This window comes from Dryobates pubescens, chromosome 13 (genome assembly GCF_014839835.1).
Source record: "Dryobates pubescens isolate bDryPub1 chromosome 13, bDryPub1.pri, whole genome shotgun sequence".
NCBI lineage: Eukaryota > Metazoa > Chordata > Aves > Piciformes > Picidae > Dryobates > Dryobates pubescens.
Genome location: NC_071624.1, coordinates 19,315,301 through 19,330,959, shown reverse-complemented (window position 1 = coordinate 19,330,959; position 15,659 = coordinate 19,315,301). Strand labels below are relative to the sequence as shown.

Here is a 15,659-nt window from a genome sequence, read left to right as displayed (position 1 = left end):
CTGCTTTTGAACGTAGAATCCCAACAGTTAGTGCTGGATGGACATTAGAATCAGAGAATCAATAAGGGTGGAAAAGACCTCAGAGATCTCCAGTCCAAGCTGTCACCCAACACCTCCTGGCAACTAATCCATGGCTCCAAGTGCCACATCCAAGCCTTTTAAGAACACCTCCGGGGATGGGGACTCCACCACCTCCCTGGGCAGCACATCCCAATGGCCAGTCTCTCTGGCTGGGAAGAACTTTCTCCTCACCTCCAGCCTAAACCTCCCCTGGCACAGCTTGAGACTGTGTCCTCTTGTTCTGGTGCTGGATGCCTGGGAGAAGAGACCAACCCCTTCCTGGCTACAACCTCCCTTCAGGGAGCTGGAGAGAGCAAGAAGGTCTCCCCTGAGCCTCCTCTTCTGCAGGCTAAGCAACCCCAGCTCCCTCAGCCTCTCCTCCCAGGGCTGTGCTCCAGACCCCTCCCCAGCTTTGTTGCCCTTCTCTGGACACCTTCCAGCAGCTCAACATCTTTCCTAAACTGAGAGGCCCAGAGCTGGACACAGGACTCCAGGTGTGGCCTGAGCAGTGCTGAGCACAGGGCAGGATGACCTCCCTGCTCCTGCTGGCCACACTGTTCCTGGTGCAGGCCAGGGTGCCCTTGGCCTGGAGTTTGAGAGTATTTCTTTTTGCCCTGCAGTCTGAGAGCATTTCTTAAGCAAAAAGATGAAGCTGTTTTTAGTAAGAATTTAACAGTGGTTTATTGATTGTTGTCCTATAAAATCACAGAAGTCTTTCATTCCTGAAGAACTGTGTCCAACCACAGGGGAAAAATAAGAGAGGGGTGGGGGGAACCCAAAAGTCTTTACAAAACCATTGCAGCATTTTGGGGGGGGGGGAACCCCTAGGCGTGACAAATATATACAGGGGCTTAAAAAACATCTGCATACCATTAATGCCAGGATTTATACATTCAGCTGTTAACCACCTGCCTGGGGACAAGGAGATTGGTTAAAGGATTAGCAGTTATTTGCCCTGTGTTAAAGAAGTCTTTGCTGCATTTACACTTCCTCCGTTGTTTTAGCGGTCTGCTCTCCATAAATTAATTTACATGGCTGGAGAGCCACAGCCAGGCTGCCCAGGGAAGGCTCCTGCACAGGGTTGCTGCCTTCCTCTTCCTGCTTTGTCGCAGGTGCAGCTGGGGAAACAGCCACCTCAGTCAGCAGGTGGTGTGCAGCAAGGTACAGCAGCAAGGGGAAGCTCTCCCCTCACTGCTCCTGGGCACGGAGCCTGCACTGTAGCTGCTGAGCTCTCAGCTGGTGCTGGAGGAGGTGGGGGGTGGGGGTCTATAATACAAACTCACACCTATGTACAGAAAGGAGGCAGGGCCTTTGACTTGGTGGTGAGTGCATCTCCTTCACACAACAGCCAGTGGTGGTGGTTGGTGTGCAAAGCCCACAGCTAACCTGGGGCTGCCCAGGTTGGGTGGGTGCTGGGTGTAGTGCAACCGTGAGGAGTCTCCTCTAAAGCAGAGCCAAGCAGGTGTGAGGCGGCACCGAGGTGAGCTCTGAAAGCAGTCTGAGCCCTCCTGGAGTCCTCTTGCAGCCTGGGGCAGCTTTGTCAGCATCCCTCAGAGTCTGGGGCAGGCAGCTGGGACTTGTGCTGCAGAGGTAGAGTTCTGTGTGACCCCCAGGGCATTCTGCAACTGGCTTTTCCAGCTCAGCCGAGGCACAGATTGGGACACAACCAGGAGGTGTCCCTGAACGTGCTCTGGTACAGGGTCTAACACTGGACTTCCCTAGGCACTGCTGCTGCTCACCTCCAGCTCAAAGGACTGGGTGAGGTTCTGCTCCTCAGTCTCCTACACTGAGTTTGGCTGCTGGAGGAAAGGCTCAAAATCAGAGAGAGGAAGAATACACAGAGGCAAGGATGGAGGAACTAGGTGAGACAGAGAGGTGCATGGCTGATCTCCAGTGCCTGAAAAACTCCTCCTAGCTGAAATCTCTGCCTGCCTGAGCCCGGTGTCAGTTCAGAGCTCTCGCCACACAAACCAGAGAGGGGACAGAGTGTCTGAAGCTGCGCTCTGGGAGCTGTTTCTGCCCCGGTGCCCCACGTCGTCCATCCGCAGCGGTGGGGCCCTGCCCCGGCGGGCGGCGCACAGGGCCCCTCTAGACGTTGGTCTCCAGCCCCAGGAGGCGTCCCATCCGCAGCGGTGGGGCTCTGCCCCCGGCGGGCGGCGCACAGAGCCCCTCCAGACGTTGGTCTCCAGCCCCAGGAGGCGTCCCATCCGCAGCGGTGGGGCTCTGCCCCCGGCGGGCGGCGCACAGAGCCCCTCCAGACGTTGGTCTCCAGCCCCAGGAGGCGTCCCATCCGCAGCGGTGGGGCCCTGCCCCCGGCGGGCGGCGCACAGAGCCCCTCCAGACGTTGGTCTCCAGCCCCAGGAGGCGTCCCATCCGCAGCGGTGGGGCCCTGCCCCCAGCGGGCGGCGCACAGGGCCCCTCTAGACGTTGGTCTCCAGCCCCAGGAGGCGTCCCATCCGCAGCGGTGGGGCCCTGCCCCCGGCGGGCGGCGCACAGGGCCCCTCTAGACGTTGGTCTCCAGCCCCAGGAGGCGTCCCATCCGCAGCGGTGGGGCCCTGCCCCCAGCGGGCGGCGCACAGGGCCCCTCTAGACGTTGGTCTCCAGCCCCAGGAGGCGTCCCATCCGCTCCATGTTCTTGTCCAGCGTGGCGCGGCAGGTGATCTCCTTGGCGCACTCGCGGGGGAACCAGCCGCGCTCCCCGTCCCGCAGCCGCTCCCCCTCGCACCACCCTGCGCCGAGCACAGCACAGGCCTCAGCACAGTCCTGCCCTGCACCAGGCACTGCACCACGACAAGGGAGGCCTGGCAGATTCTCTCTGGACAGCAGTCTAAGGACAAAGCAGGCTGGAAAAGGCTGCCTGGAGGAAGTGTCACCAATACAAACACTGCACCTCGAAGCCAGTCTGAAAGGATCTGAGGCCCCTAAGGGCAGTGCAGGGAAAGCAGTGCAGCACACTCTGGTTGCATATGGAACAAGCCAGAGTAAGTTAGGAGTTAGCACTTGCTGTGCTGACAGCTTCCAGCAGCCCTGAGGGTCCAGCAGAGGGCTACCAGGATGATTAGGGGACTGAGCACTGCCTGGTGAGGAGAGGCTGAGGGACCTGGGGCTCTTTAGTCTGGAGAAGAGCAGACTGAGAGGGGATTTAATCAGTCTATCAGTATCTGAGGGCTGGGGGTTGGGAGGGAGGGGACAGGCTCTGCTCACTTGCTCCCTGGGATAGGCCAAGGAGCAATGGATCCAAGCTGCAGCGCAGGAGGTTCTACCTCAACACAAGGGGGAACTTCTTTACTGTAAGGGTCACAGAGCACTGGAGCAGGCTGCTCAGAGAGGCTGTGGAGTCTCCTTCTCTGGAGACTTTCAAGGCCTGTCTGGATGTGTTCCTGTGTGACCTGAGCTAGATTGTATGGCCCTGCTCTGGCAGGGGGGTTGGACTGGATGATCTCTTTGGGTCCCTTCCACCCCCTGACACCCTGTGATCCCAGGCAGTGAGCAGAGCATGCGACACCACTCCCACCCTGTCTCTCTCTCTCAGGGAAACCTGCTGCTCACTCACTCAGGTGTCTGAGCTCCACTTTCTCAGGCAGCACTCAAGCTGTCTGTGCCACATCTGCAGGCCAGCACATCCTTCCTGCAGCTATGATCTCTAGGAAGGGGGCCAGGCCCTGAGTTACTTTGAGCAGCTGTTGCCTGAGCAGAGACTGCTGGAAGCTGAGCTTCCTTTCACTGTAGGGCCAACACTATCAGGAACAGGATGTTTGTAGCAGGATTCCCCTGCAGAGGGGACAGATGGCTCCCAACAGCAAAACTCTCACTCACCATCAGCCACTTTCTGATAAACCAAGACAACATCAGCAACCTGGAGAGAGAGTTCATCAGACTGCTTGGCGGTGTAGGTCCGGGTGATCTCTACCTGAGTCAGAGCTGTGCAAAGACAGGCTCAGTTAGGGTAGCACACAGCAGCTTGAAGTACATCTCTACACTGTCCCACAGGCCCCCCCCTTGCTCCCATCCCCTCTAAGGGGCAGTGCATCTCTGCTGCCCTGGCAAAGCTGCCCAGGATCTCCTCAGCTGTCACTCACTGGTCCTGTCCGTGGTCTGTCCGTCTCTGTCCTGGCCCAGCGCCGTGATCCAGCGAGCTCGGTCGCTCCTGCGAACAGCAAAGACAGCTCTGGCTCCCAGCTCAGGCTCTCAGCTGCTCCCAAGAGGCTGGCTTTCCTTTTGCCTCTGTCTTACTGGCTACAGAAAGAAGCAAAATCTACTTTCCCCTCTTCTCCCATCTGGCCAGAAGGTGTCACACTACTGCTGCTAATCTGCTACTCAAACGAATATAGACCAGGTTGGAAGAGACCTTCAAGATCATCGTGCCCAACCTCTCATCCAACACCACCCAACCAACTAACCCATGGCACCAAGCAGCCTGTCAAGCCTCGCCCTGAACACCCCCAGCGATGGCAACCCCACCCCCTCCCCTGGCAGCCCATTCCAGTGGGCAATCACTCTGTGTAAAACTTCCTCCTAACCTCCAGCCTAAACCTCCCCTGGTGCAGCCTGAGACTGTGTCCTCTTGTTCTGGTACTGGCTGCCTGGGAGAAGAGACCAACCTCTGCCTGACTACAACCCCCCTTCAGGTAGTTGTAGAGAGCAAGAAGGTCTCCCCTGAGCCTCCTCTTCTGCAGGCTAAGCAACCCCAGCTCCCTCAGCCTCTCCTCACAGGGCTGTGTTCCAAACCCCTCACCAACTTTGTTGCCCTTCTCTGGACACGCTCCAGCGAGTCAACCTCCTTCCTAAACTGAGGAGCCTAGAACTGGACACAGGACTGAAAGTGCAGCCTAACCAGTGCAGTGTACAGGGGCACAATGACCTCCCTGCTCCTGCTGGCCACACTGTTCCTGATGCAGGCCAGGATGCCATTGGCCTTCCTGGCCGCCTGGGCACACTGCAGGCTCATGTTCAGCCTACCATCAACCAGCACCCCCAGGTCCCTCTCCACCTGGCTGCTTTCCAGCCACTCTGCCCCCAGCCTGTAGCACTGCACTGGAAAAACTGACAGCCTGGGCTTTGCTCTCAGCATTTAGAATAAGCCTGAAAGGAGCTACAGAGCATGAAGGAGGCCTGGAAAAGATCTGACTGTAAAGCCAGCAGATGATTCAGGCTTGTCTGGGACCGGGGCAGCCAATGCAGAACTTCAGTACTTGGAAGCCAAGTGGAGTAAGGGAAAAGCTTACAAGCGTGACAGACCCCAAGGCCTGAGGTCTCATATACCTTTAAGTAATGCAGGTGAACTGCATCCCTCAAGTCTGTGACCAATGCTTCTTACTTAGCTCAAAAAAAACCAAACCCACCCATCTGATGTATGGAGTGTCTGATAAATGCAGCAGGGTTGCTGGGAGTGTCCTCTCAGGGCCCAGGCCAGGCTGTCTCCCAGTTGCAGCACATGCTGATCCATAGTCCATGTGCTGTGTATCTTATCTGCTGCCCTTCCTGCCCCAGCACAGATAGTGGGACCCACGCAGGCAGCACAGCAAGCGCCCACAGAGGAGCAAACTGTGCTGGAAAGCTTGGTGTCAGCAAGAACACTGCAGCTTCCCTTGTGCAAAAGGTGCTCAATGAAGCAGCCAGCCTGGCCCTGCAGGTTCCCTTCCCGGCCTCCTCAGGCTGAGGATTTCCTGCACCTAGAGTGCTGAGGGAGCTGGGGTTGCTTAGCCTGGAGAAGAGGAGGCTCAGGGGAGACCTTCTTGCTGCCTACAGCTACCTGAGGGGAGGCTGTAGCCAGGTGGGGGTTGGTCTCTTCTCCCAGGCAAGCAGCACCAGAACAAGAGGACACAGTCTCAAGCTGTGCCAGGGAAAGTTTAGGCTGAAGGTGAGGAAGAAGTTCTTCCTAGCAAGAGAGACTGGCCCTTGGGATGTGCTGCCCAGGGAGGTGGTGGAGTCACCATCCCTGGAGGTGTTTTAAGAGCCTGGCTGAGGCACTTGGTGCCATGGTTGAGTTGATCAGATGGTGTTGGGTGAGAGGTTGGACTGGATGATCTCAAAGGTCTTTTCCAACCTATTCTATTCTAATTTACAAAGCAGGTAGTTTTCAACTAAAGCCATTCTTCTCAGCAGCTTTTCCCCTGCCCAACAGTGCCAGCCTGCTGCTGCTGCTTCAGTGTCCAGCAGGTCAAGACTACATCTGCAGAACAAGAAGTCCCTTCAGCAGCAGCCCAGACAACTGCAGATGGACTGCATTGGCTGCCCCGGTCCCAAACAAGCCTGAATCATCTGCTGGCTTTACAGTCAGATCTTTTCCAGGCCTCCTTCATGCTCTGTAGCTCCTTTCAGGCTTATTCTAAGTGCTGAGAGCAAAGCCCAGGCTGTCAGTTTTTCCAGGCCCTGTCTGGAGCACTGTTTGATCTCCCCTGTCCCAGGGCCAGCTCTGCTGGCGCAGATGCCAGCGGCCGCTCTCGGGGCTGGGGGGATGTGAAGGGCAGCACAGAGCGGGCATGGCTCTTGGGTACGTGCCCCCCACACAACAAGACACTGCTTGTTGCTGCTTCCTAAAGCAGAACACTCCAGTGCTGTGCCAGGCCAACAAGGCCCAACTCTACCCCAGCACAGCCATCCCAGGCACTGCCAAACTCCTCCTCCCATTTAACCCAGCGCTGGTCCCACCGCCGCACCACCCAACCAGTGCAGTCACTGACACAGGGCTGCAGCAGGGCACCCTGCACTGGCACCAGCGTGCCCCAGGACACCCCTGGGCCTGACTCCTCCAGCTCGTAACTGTGCTTGTGGCTATTAAAAAGTTAGAATTGCTTCCTGGAGGTGAGGAAGAAATTCTTGCCAGCAAGAGAGATTGGCCAATGGGATGTGCTGCCCAGGGAGGTGGTGGAGTCGCCATCCCTGGAGGTGTTTAGGAAGAGCCTGGATGAGGCACTTGGTGCCATGGTTGAGTTGATCAGATGGTGTTGGGTGATAGGTTGGACTGGATGATCTCAAAGGCCTTTTCCAACCTGGTTAATTCTCTCCTACTCTCTCCTACTCACATTCTTCTGTATATATTAAAGCTATATTGTTAAAATAGAACATTATAAATGATACCAGGATGATAAACTAAGCTACCTCAACAGCTCAGCTGGCCACAAAACCTGTGTTGGACTTCCAGCTCTGGGGCTTCCTAGAGAAGCATTTAAACCAACCCTAGTGATGACCTGGGGACTTTGGTGCCACTTGCAGTTGACATGAACCACCAGGAGCCCTGCAGAGTGCAGTGTGTGACCCTTAGGGTGTGTAGCTTACTAGCAGCTGTGCTCTGCAGCACAGCTTTGATTATTTGTTTTACTATGAAGCCATTTAAACTGAAAAGAAAGGAAAGAGGAATTCCTTTCACAGCTCCCCTAAACCCCATGAGATCCCCAGGACTGACCCCTGCCCTGCTGCTCTTGTTTGCCTCCCCACTAACAACCAGAAGAAAATTCAGAAGTCCCTGGCTGAGGATCTGCCACTCTCCAAGGCAGAGGTGTGGGGAGTTCCCAGCCTGAAGACCTACAGCACCTACCACTGGGCTCTGCAGGTGGCAGGGCTGCAGCACATCCACTCCTCCACCAGTCCTACAAGTGTGACCTCAGGGAATGACACCCACAGGACACTGCCACTGCTGAGTCCTCTCTGGAGGACACTCCACTAGAGAAACTGAACTGGGTGTGGAGACACTCCTGCATTCCAGTGACTCTGGTGGCTGGGGGCCTCACACAGCTGCACCCTGCCCTGCTGTGCCACTCGTTATTGATCAGCAAGGCTGATGAAGGCTGGAAGTGTTCACTGCCCTCCACACAGTGCAGGACCAGCAGCTCCCAGGTGGCAGCGCACCACAGCAGGACACCAGCGCTGCCCACTGCAGGCAGAGGGTTGTTTCACCTTACCAGACAGAGGCTGGGCTCTCTGCACTGCCCTGAGCAGGGTTAGGGTGAGAGGTGGCGGCAGCAGCAGTCACCCTGTACTCACTGGGTCTCCGTCCCCAGCAGCAGCTCCACGCGCTCCCCGGCGTGGTTGCTGAGCGCTGCCAGCCGGAAGAGGTGAGCGGCGGAGCTCTGCCGCGAGTACAGCATGGTCGAGGTGTTCTTCACGGGGGAGGAGGTCAGGTCCTCGCTGTCACACTGCTGCACCACCAGCTGGTCCCTCAGGGAGTAGTCTGTCACGTTGTAACTCTCCTCACTGCAGAGCAAAGAGGAGAGGGAGAAGCCCAGCAGGTGAGCGGTGCGGTAGGCATGGCCGCGAAGAAGCTCGGGCACAGAATCCACTTCCAACTACAGCCCCCAGCGCCTCACAGCCTGAGCCTTTCTGTTCATTGGGGTTTGGAAGCACCAGTTTTCCAAGAGGGAGGGCAGACCAGGTTTTGAACTCTGTAGAATGTTATTTAGTGGCACAGGTAAATGACTTTGGTCTTGAGATGGTGTGAGCTCAACTCAACCACCCTGCACTAGAGACCGGGCGCAGCATGGGGACAGAACTGAACTGTCCTCTTCTGGGGCTTCAAGTGACCAACAGCCTCTGCATTTTAGCCTGCTACAGGGGGGAAAAAAACATCTGACATTTCCCTTTTCCTGTGCCCAAAACACAACCTCAGTCAGCTGTCCACTTTGAGACTAGCCAAAGGCTCCTCTAGAGTAACAGAATCATAACATCAGGTTGGAAAGGACCTTCAGAGGGCATCTTGTCCAACCCCCCTGCAGTAAGCAGGGACATCCCCTTGCAGAATCCACTGTGCCATTTACCTCTTTAAAAGCCCTTGGTAAATTGACACAGCAGCTCTAGGTGCTAGGAGCAAATATGGCTACATGGACTGAACTCTTCTAAGTGACTAGAAAGAGTTCCAGGGAAGGATTCAAAGCAGAAGCTTTGCTTATGGTTGAAGTGTTGAGGGCTGGCCATACCATCAGCCATCACCAACCAGAACATTTAAGAGCAGCAGGACTTGAGGACACAAACACTTCCCTCAGCAGCAGCTTTGCATTTCTCAATGCAGAACCAGCTCATCAGCATCTCCTGCCAGGTGAGAACAGGCAGAGCAGAGGCAGCAGGTCTGGAGAAGGCCTGTGCCACTGGCACAGCAGGGAGCTGGGCCCTCAGCCCCTCCTCTTCCATCCCTGCCAGGCTTCAGCTTCAGCCACGCCAGGCATCCTAACCAGAGCTCTGCCCTCAGCCTGAGTCCAACCCCTTAGCCTAGCTCTTGATTTTGCTGCCTACTTGTGCCAAGGCTCAAGTGGTGCTTCAGGTCGTGAAATCCAGTTACAGAAATCACTTCAGCAGCAGAAATTGATCACAAGGAAAGAGAAGCAGCTCAAGAGGCTGTTTCCATGGCAGCTTGCAAGTGTGCTTCCCAGACTGCCTTAGCTGCATCTGCCCAGTTCACCAGGAGACCTCAGCACAGCCTGCAGGCTTGCAAACTTCTTCAGCTGTTGTGTCCTACACTGGTACAGCAAGGAGAGGCAGGCAAGAGCCACTTCCATAGGCATAAAGCCAGTTCTGCCTCCCAGCCCACACCTGCAGGGTGAAGCATGCTCCTCCCTGCTGACTGCTCAGGTGTGAGAGGAAGGCAGAGAGCTCAGAACTGCCTGTCTGGCGGGGGGGACACGTTCTACTCATTCCCTGGGCTGTCAGACACACCTGCAAACTCCTCAGGAGCTAAGAGAATGCTCTCATTCCTGTGTTTCACCCTTCAGAAGGCAAGGCTAAGCCACAGTGACTCAACCCCAGCTCTCGCTGCTTTCTGTGACTCACAGCAGTGCAAGGATTTGTCTGTTGAAGCGCTGAGGGCTTTGCAGAGCACATTGTGTTTGTGGGGTGCATCTGCAGTGAAAACAAAGCTTTTCCTCCAGCTGTGTGGGCTGTGCTTTTGCTTTTTTTCCTTGTCAATTAAGTACTTGAACATTTGTCTTCCCTGTTTGTTTTTCTCCAGGTCCCCAGCCAGTACCAAAAGTCCTCCCACTCTGCTGGTGCTGTCCCCTCTCAGGCCTGGAACCACAGCTCCCTGCTCAGGTACCACTGACACAGGCACAAACACACCAAACCTCCCAGCAGCACTGCTCCTGCTGCTTCAGGGATCTTTAAAGCCTCTCCACACTCAGTTTTGTTGCCAGTGAGATGTTTGTTCAGGGGGTCTTGGGACAGTGACTGAGTCTGGGCATGAACATGAACTGCTCTCAAGTGCTGGCTGCTGGGCCCAGTTAGGACATTCCCATCCCAACAGCTGCAAGCTGTTAGAAATGAAAAGCTCCACAGCTTCCACAGCAAATCCTCTCCAAACCTGATTTATGAGCTGGACAAGCAACCATCACACAGGAGCCTACCACAGGCTAAGCACACAGGGAACAGACTCTTCACTGGTGGCCCTTTGATCAGCCACCAAGGCAGGGATGTGGCAGCAGTCCCAGGAGGAGAGAAAGGGCTAAATGGGTGTGGTACTCTGTGCTGCCAGGGTGGAGCCAGGGACCCTCACAGAGGCACTTCAGCTAACATGGAATCTCAGAAAGATCTTCACCTCAGCCAGGTAGCTGGGGAGGAACCTGTTGCTGCTTCTCCTCCCTTTGCTTCAGTGTTTTTCCCCCTTCCATTTTCATTTGGCCTTCCCTCTGCTTAAGTATCAGCACTTTCTTCCCAGGTTTGGTATCATTCCTCCAAATGTAAACTGTGGACTGGAGGTTTCCCAGCAGGGCGTCTTTAAAACCAGCTGGTGTTTGGCTTAACTGGCCCATCTAGAGGTGAAATAATTGTTCTTCCAAACAGCTTTTAGCCTCAGGAATAAGGTTTATCTGTCAAGTGTTCTCCCTTAGCACCAGCAGGGCATGGAAGCTCTATTCCAGTGCTGTGATAAAATACACCAGGCTGGGGAGAAAAATCACTGCTGGAAGCCATCTCCCATGCAGCAGCCTCAGGAGCAGCCTCTCTGTGGGAAGCGTGGAGGCCACTGCTGCTTTACCCTCCCAAAGCCTCTCCCTTGGCTCAGGCATCAAGGATGGACTTAATTCGTTTGACAGTTAGGAATTTCAATCCTGTCTGCCAGAACCAAATCCTGTGTAATGAGTGGTTACTTGTCACTGCCAGCACAGCCTGAGAGAGCAGCCCTCCAAACTCTCTAACTCCTCCATTTGCCCTGGCACAGCTCAATCAAACTATCAATGGCTTCACAAGTGTTCCCTGGACTTGGGTTTATGCCCTAATTCCTCCTCTTCTGTGCTGCAGGTGTACCAGGGACACTGACTTCTCTAGCTCCTTCTCTTCCCAACAAGCCAGTGGCTACAAAACTCTGTTCAAGTGCTGTGGATGGGACCAGGTTTGCTGTTCCACAGCCACAGCTTTGGGTTTCCTTCCCACTTGGGTGAGGCACACACAGAGCCAGAGCAGCAGGAAAAGGCAGTGACAACCCAGCTGTTCAAGGCAGTTGTGTGTTGGTGAAGCTCTTACCTCTTCTTCTTGGTGATGATGAGGACATCATTGAAGAGGAAGAAGTAGAGCTGCTGCTTACAGGTTCGCTTGGAGAAGAGCCCAGGCTCCTCCACGTAGGCTGTCAGCTCGCCCCTCTTCACCAGCCAGCGTGAAGAGGACACCAGGGGAAAAGGCTGCAAAGCAAGCAGGCAACATCTTGAGCCTTCAAAGAGAGAGGGTTTGAAACATCAGGTAAGAGCATGCTAGAAATGCCTGAGTCACTTGGAGCTCAGGAGCAGGAGCTCAGCACAGGGGTTATCAGCTTCACCTCACACACAAGTAGCAGCCTGCAAACTCTTTTCAAACTTCCCTGAATTCTTTGCTGCTGCTCAGATTCATTCTGGGTCTTGCAGGATTAGGCTAATGAAGAAAACTGCCCTCATTTCCAGCACCTCTCACATGCTTGTGAGCAGGAGTTCCTCATGCAGTTTGGCAGCTGTCACCTCCATTCTGCATGGGCTGTCTCCTTCCATCCTTCCAGCGCCCCAGCTGCCCCTGCCACAGCCGGCCCCAGCCTGTCTGTGCCTGCCCCAGACCCACACCAAAACCACATCCCAAGCCCAGGGATCTGCTGTTGGGAGAACAGATCATGGGCTCCTGATTTCACCTGCTGCCACCCCCTCATCTGAGCCCCAAGTGGGGTTTCACAGTGCCTCTGACGCGGCAGCACCACAGAACAGATCTCCCAAAGGTGCTGTTTCTGCCCCCAGTAGCACCACAGAACCCTGTGCCTCCTGTCCAGGGCAGGAGAAGGCTGCCCCACACTGCCCTGACAGCTGCATCATTGCACTCTTCCTGCCCTGACCAACCAGGGCTGGATTCTCCTTGGCACCCCAGTCACAAATAAATCTGTTTCCCAAACACAAAAGCAGATTTGCAGTGGGGGGGAACAAAACCACCACCAAAACATCATTTTTCTGGTGCTGAAGATGGAAAATGTAAGAATAAAGCCTCCTGAATATTAAAAAGGCAACTCTACAGCTCAGTCATGTACAGAAGTGCTCAGAATGGAGCAGCTCTTGGTGCTGCCACGAAGCACTGCACAGCTCCACCTGAGCCACACACAACCCCCAACGCCGAGGCTCAGCGAGAACACAAGTACTTTACCCTCGCTTCAAGCTGTTACACCCCAGAATTATAGCACCATGGTGACTGCTTCACAGACAAAACCCATTTGGGAGAGTGCCTGGTTGAGGATGAACTACAAATTCCTCTGCTCTGTACTGGCAGGGAGGGAGTCCATCCCCTGCTCCTCGCAGGCTACTCCAGCTCGTGCTCACGGAGCAGGCCGTCAGGGCTTCAGAACGCACTGACATGGGGCCAGAGCAGCCCTTCACACGCCAGCTGGCAGGCTCTCAAACCACACAGCAGGTCAACACCACTCAAGGGGCAGAGTTAAGATGCAGAAAGGGAAAAATCTGCATTAAAACCCAAAGAAATAGAGAAAGCCAAAGCCGCTGTGGCTGCCTCGCAGCTCCCCGAGAGCTGCTGGCTGCGGCACGCACAGGGAGGATGGCACAGGGCCTCCTGCTGTGGCAAAGCGGCATCAGGAGCGGGCACCCCCTTCCCACAGGGAGACTGAACACTGCTGGGTGCTTCTGGAGGTGTGAATGTTGTGAATGAGGCCACCCAAGGGCCTCAGACCACCCAAAGGCTAGAGACTCATCACCATGGTCAGCAAACACAGGCAGGTCACTTGCCCAGTGCTCTGCTGATTGTTGTAAGCACACCGCGTCCCTGTTGGCAGGCTTGGTTCAGTTGGAAAAGAAAAAGACAAGCTGAAAAACACCCTGTGGTCCTTCATAAGCCACAGACAGGTCTGCAGCCCTCTACCTTGCAGAGTAAGGTATGAAGAAACTGGAACCAACTAGGAATTGAGTGTGAAAGCAGCTGAAGATTGACCAAAGCAGCAAGGGGAAGCGGACAGCGAACTGTTCTTACTTCATTGCCTCGGAGTCTGCCTTTAACTGCATGAACCTCCCCGTGGTACTAAACCCCTCTTCTCCCCAGGGAGCACTGGCTCAGTGAGGGCACAAAGGGTCCTACCTTAATCTTGAACTCCAGCTGGGAGTTGATGGTGTACATCATCTCTGTCCTTTCCATCTTCCGGGCGCCTTCGTTGCAGAGCCGCACCAGCTGGGAAGGAGAGGCTGCTGGAGCAGGCTGGATGCACTCCAGCCTCACAAGACAGGCTGCTGCTCCTTTGTGAAGTGCAGTTCTGCACACACCACCCTCAGACTGACACAGCTGTGCACGTGTGCCTTGCCCACCCTGCACGCCCAGCTCCCTCCCAGCAGCCTGGGCAGCATCCCAGGAGCAGTCTCACTGGGCTGGCCTTGGGGAGGCCGTGTTACAGCATGGGACAGCTTCCCTGAGGTGTGGATGGGGGGTGGGAACACATCATAGAATTGTTTGGGTTGGAAGAGACCTCTAAGATCAGCAAATCCAAGCATCAACCCAACCCCACCATGGCCACTAAACCCTGTCCCCAGGTGCCATGGCTGCAGGTTTCTTCAACCCCTGCAGGGGTAGTGACTCCACCACCTCCCTGGGCAGCCTGTGCCAATCCCTGACCACTCCTGCAGCGAGAAAATTCTTCCCAATACCCAACCCAAAGCTGCCTTGGCATAATTTCAGGCCATGAGCAAAGAGGGAAAGGCCTGAAAATACACCCCCTGAACCCCACAGCATCCTGCTGGATCCACCAGCCTCCACCAGGCCTTTTCTCCTCTTGCCACACAGCACCTATGCCAGGGACCCCCACCTGTGCTGGCAGCAGCAGCTGAGTTTGGGGTCTAATAAACAGTAATTTAGGCATAAAAACAACTTCTAGTGGCCTGTCTTAAACCACCAAGAGGTTTTAAGCCTTCTGTGCTCTCCCCCTCTGCACTATTTATGCACAAACCCCTCTGGTGTTGCCTTAAAGCAGCCAAGCATGTGCTGGGCCCAAGGCAGTGTCTGGCCTCAACATGCAGTAAAAGGGTTGTAAACACCTCACATTTCACAGCAGCCTGACACTACAGGTCCTGAAATTGGCATCCTGGAGGCAAACCTCAGCCCATCCCTAGACCTCTAGGTGCACTCAGAAGACTCAAGGCTTAGTCTCTGCTGCTGGGCAGTGTTGGGCTTGTTGGTCATGTGTGGGATGTGGAACAGCCGGCAGCGAGCACAGCGAATGTGTCCAAGCCCACAGCGAACACCAGGAGTGAGAAACAGGAGAATCCATTCCCAAGTGACTGATCAAAACCCCAAAGCAGCCACTTCTCAGTGTGGCCATGGAAGTGTCAGAAGCACCCAGGGAGGAAGAAACCAACAGCAGATGAAACTGTGCAGCCAGCTGAGCTTTGAGGCCCATACCTTGCTCACTTCCTTCAGAGCTCGCTTGCAGTTCTCATATTTGGATGAGTCCTTAGGGGTTTTCTGGCAAATAGTCTGGAACAGAGCAAATGTCAGTTACTGGAGAATCCCAGCCTGCAAAAGAATCACAGAACTGCACCAGCTGTGCTCACTGAAACCAAAGAGATGCAGTCACAGCTGTGGACTGGGCCAAATGAGGGAACACAAGGCCACCTCTTCAGAGCGCTCTGTCACGGTAAGGGCTTCCCCCCCCCGCCCCAGTGTCACAACCCCTTTGACCCTTTCCTGCACCATTTTTCTTTCAGTCTCTCAATGTCTGACTGCTGAAGGAGGGAGCAGGAAGCCCCTGGCATAGCCAGGGGACAAATGCTGCAGTTCTTCATAACCCAGAGACCAGGATCTGCAGCCCCCAGCCTGCTACAGGTGAGATGTGAAGAGACAGGAATGAGCTAGGAGTTGAGTGTGCAAGGAGGTGAAGACTGAGGGAAGAGCAGCAAGGGGGGCAGCAAGGGGGGCAGCAGGTGACTGTGCTCACATCCATCAGCAGGGGCAGGCGAGTCACCCTCTGCATGGGCAGGATGAGGAAGGAGATCATGGGCAAGCTCCGGCAGTCCTCGTGGGCCTCGATCCGCGACAGCACCTCCTTGAACGCAGGGTTTGTGGCTCTGGGGGGCACAAGAGGAGAGGCTTCCATGGCACCTTTCACCAGAGCTGCTACATTTCAAATCACCACGATTTTCTTGTCAGGCATGTGTGATCTGAAGGAGCCTTATCAGCTA

The 15,659-nt window shown here is 55.3% G+C and overlaps 1 protein-coding gene across 1 annotated transcript in view; it reads right to left on the bottom strand.

Annotated features, from left to right (window-relative positions):
* Window positions 1–2,642: 2,642 nt before the first annotated feature.
* Window positions 2,643–15,659, bottom strand: part of ARHGEF26 (Rho guanine nucleotide exchange factor 26) — a 37,814-nt gene continuing 24,797 nt past the window's right edge. The window contains exons 8-15 of the mRNA XM_054166411.1: window positions 15,416–15,545; window positions 14,881–14,955; window positions 13,570–13,659; window positions 11,503–11,657; window positions 8,044–8,253; window positions 4,140–4,207; window positions 3,877–3,981; window positions 2,643–2,789 (exon numbers count right to left, since the gene is read on the bottom strand). Of these exons, the coding sequence (XP_054022386.1) occupies window positions 2,647–2,789; window positions 3,877–3,981; window positions 4,140–4,207; window positions 8,044–8,253; window positions 11,503–11,657; window positions 13,570–13,659; window positions 14,881–14,955; window positions 15,416–15,545 (976 nt within the window). The 3' untranslated portion in view covers window positions 2,643–2,646. The remainder of the gene's footprint in view (window positions 2,790–3,876; window positions 3,982–4,139; window positions 4,208–8,043; window positions 8,254–11,502; window positions 11,658–13,569; window positions 13,660–14,880; window positions 14,956–15,415; window positions 15,546–15,659) is intronic.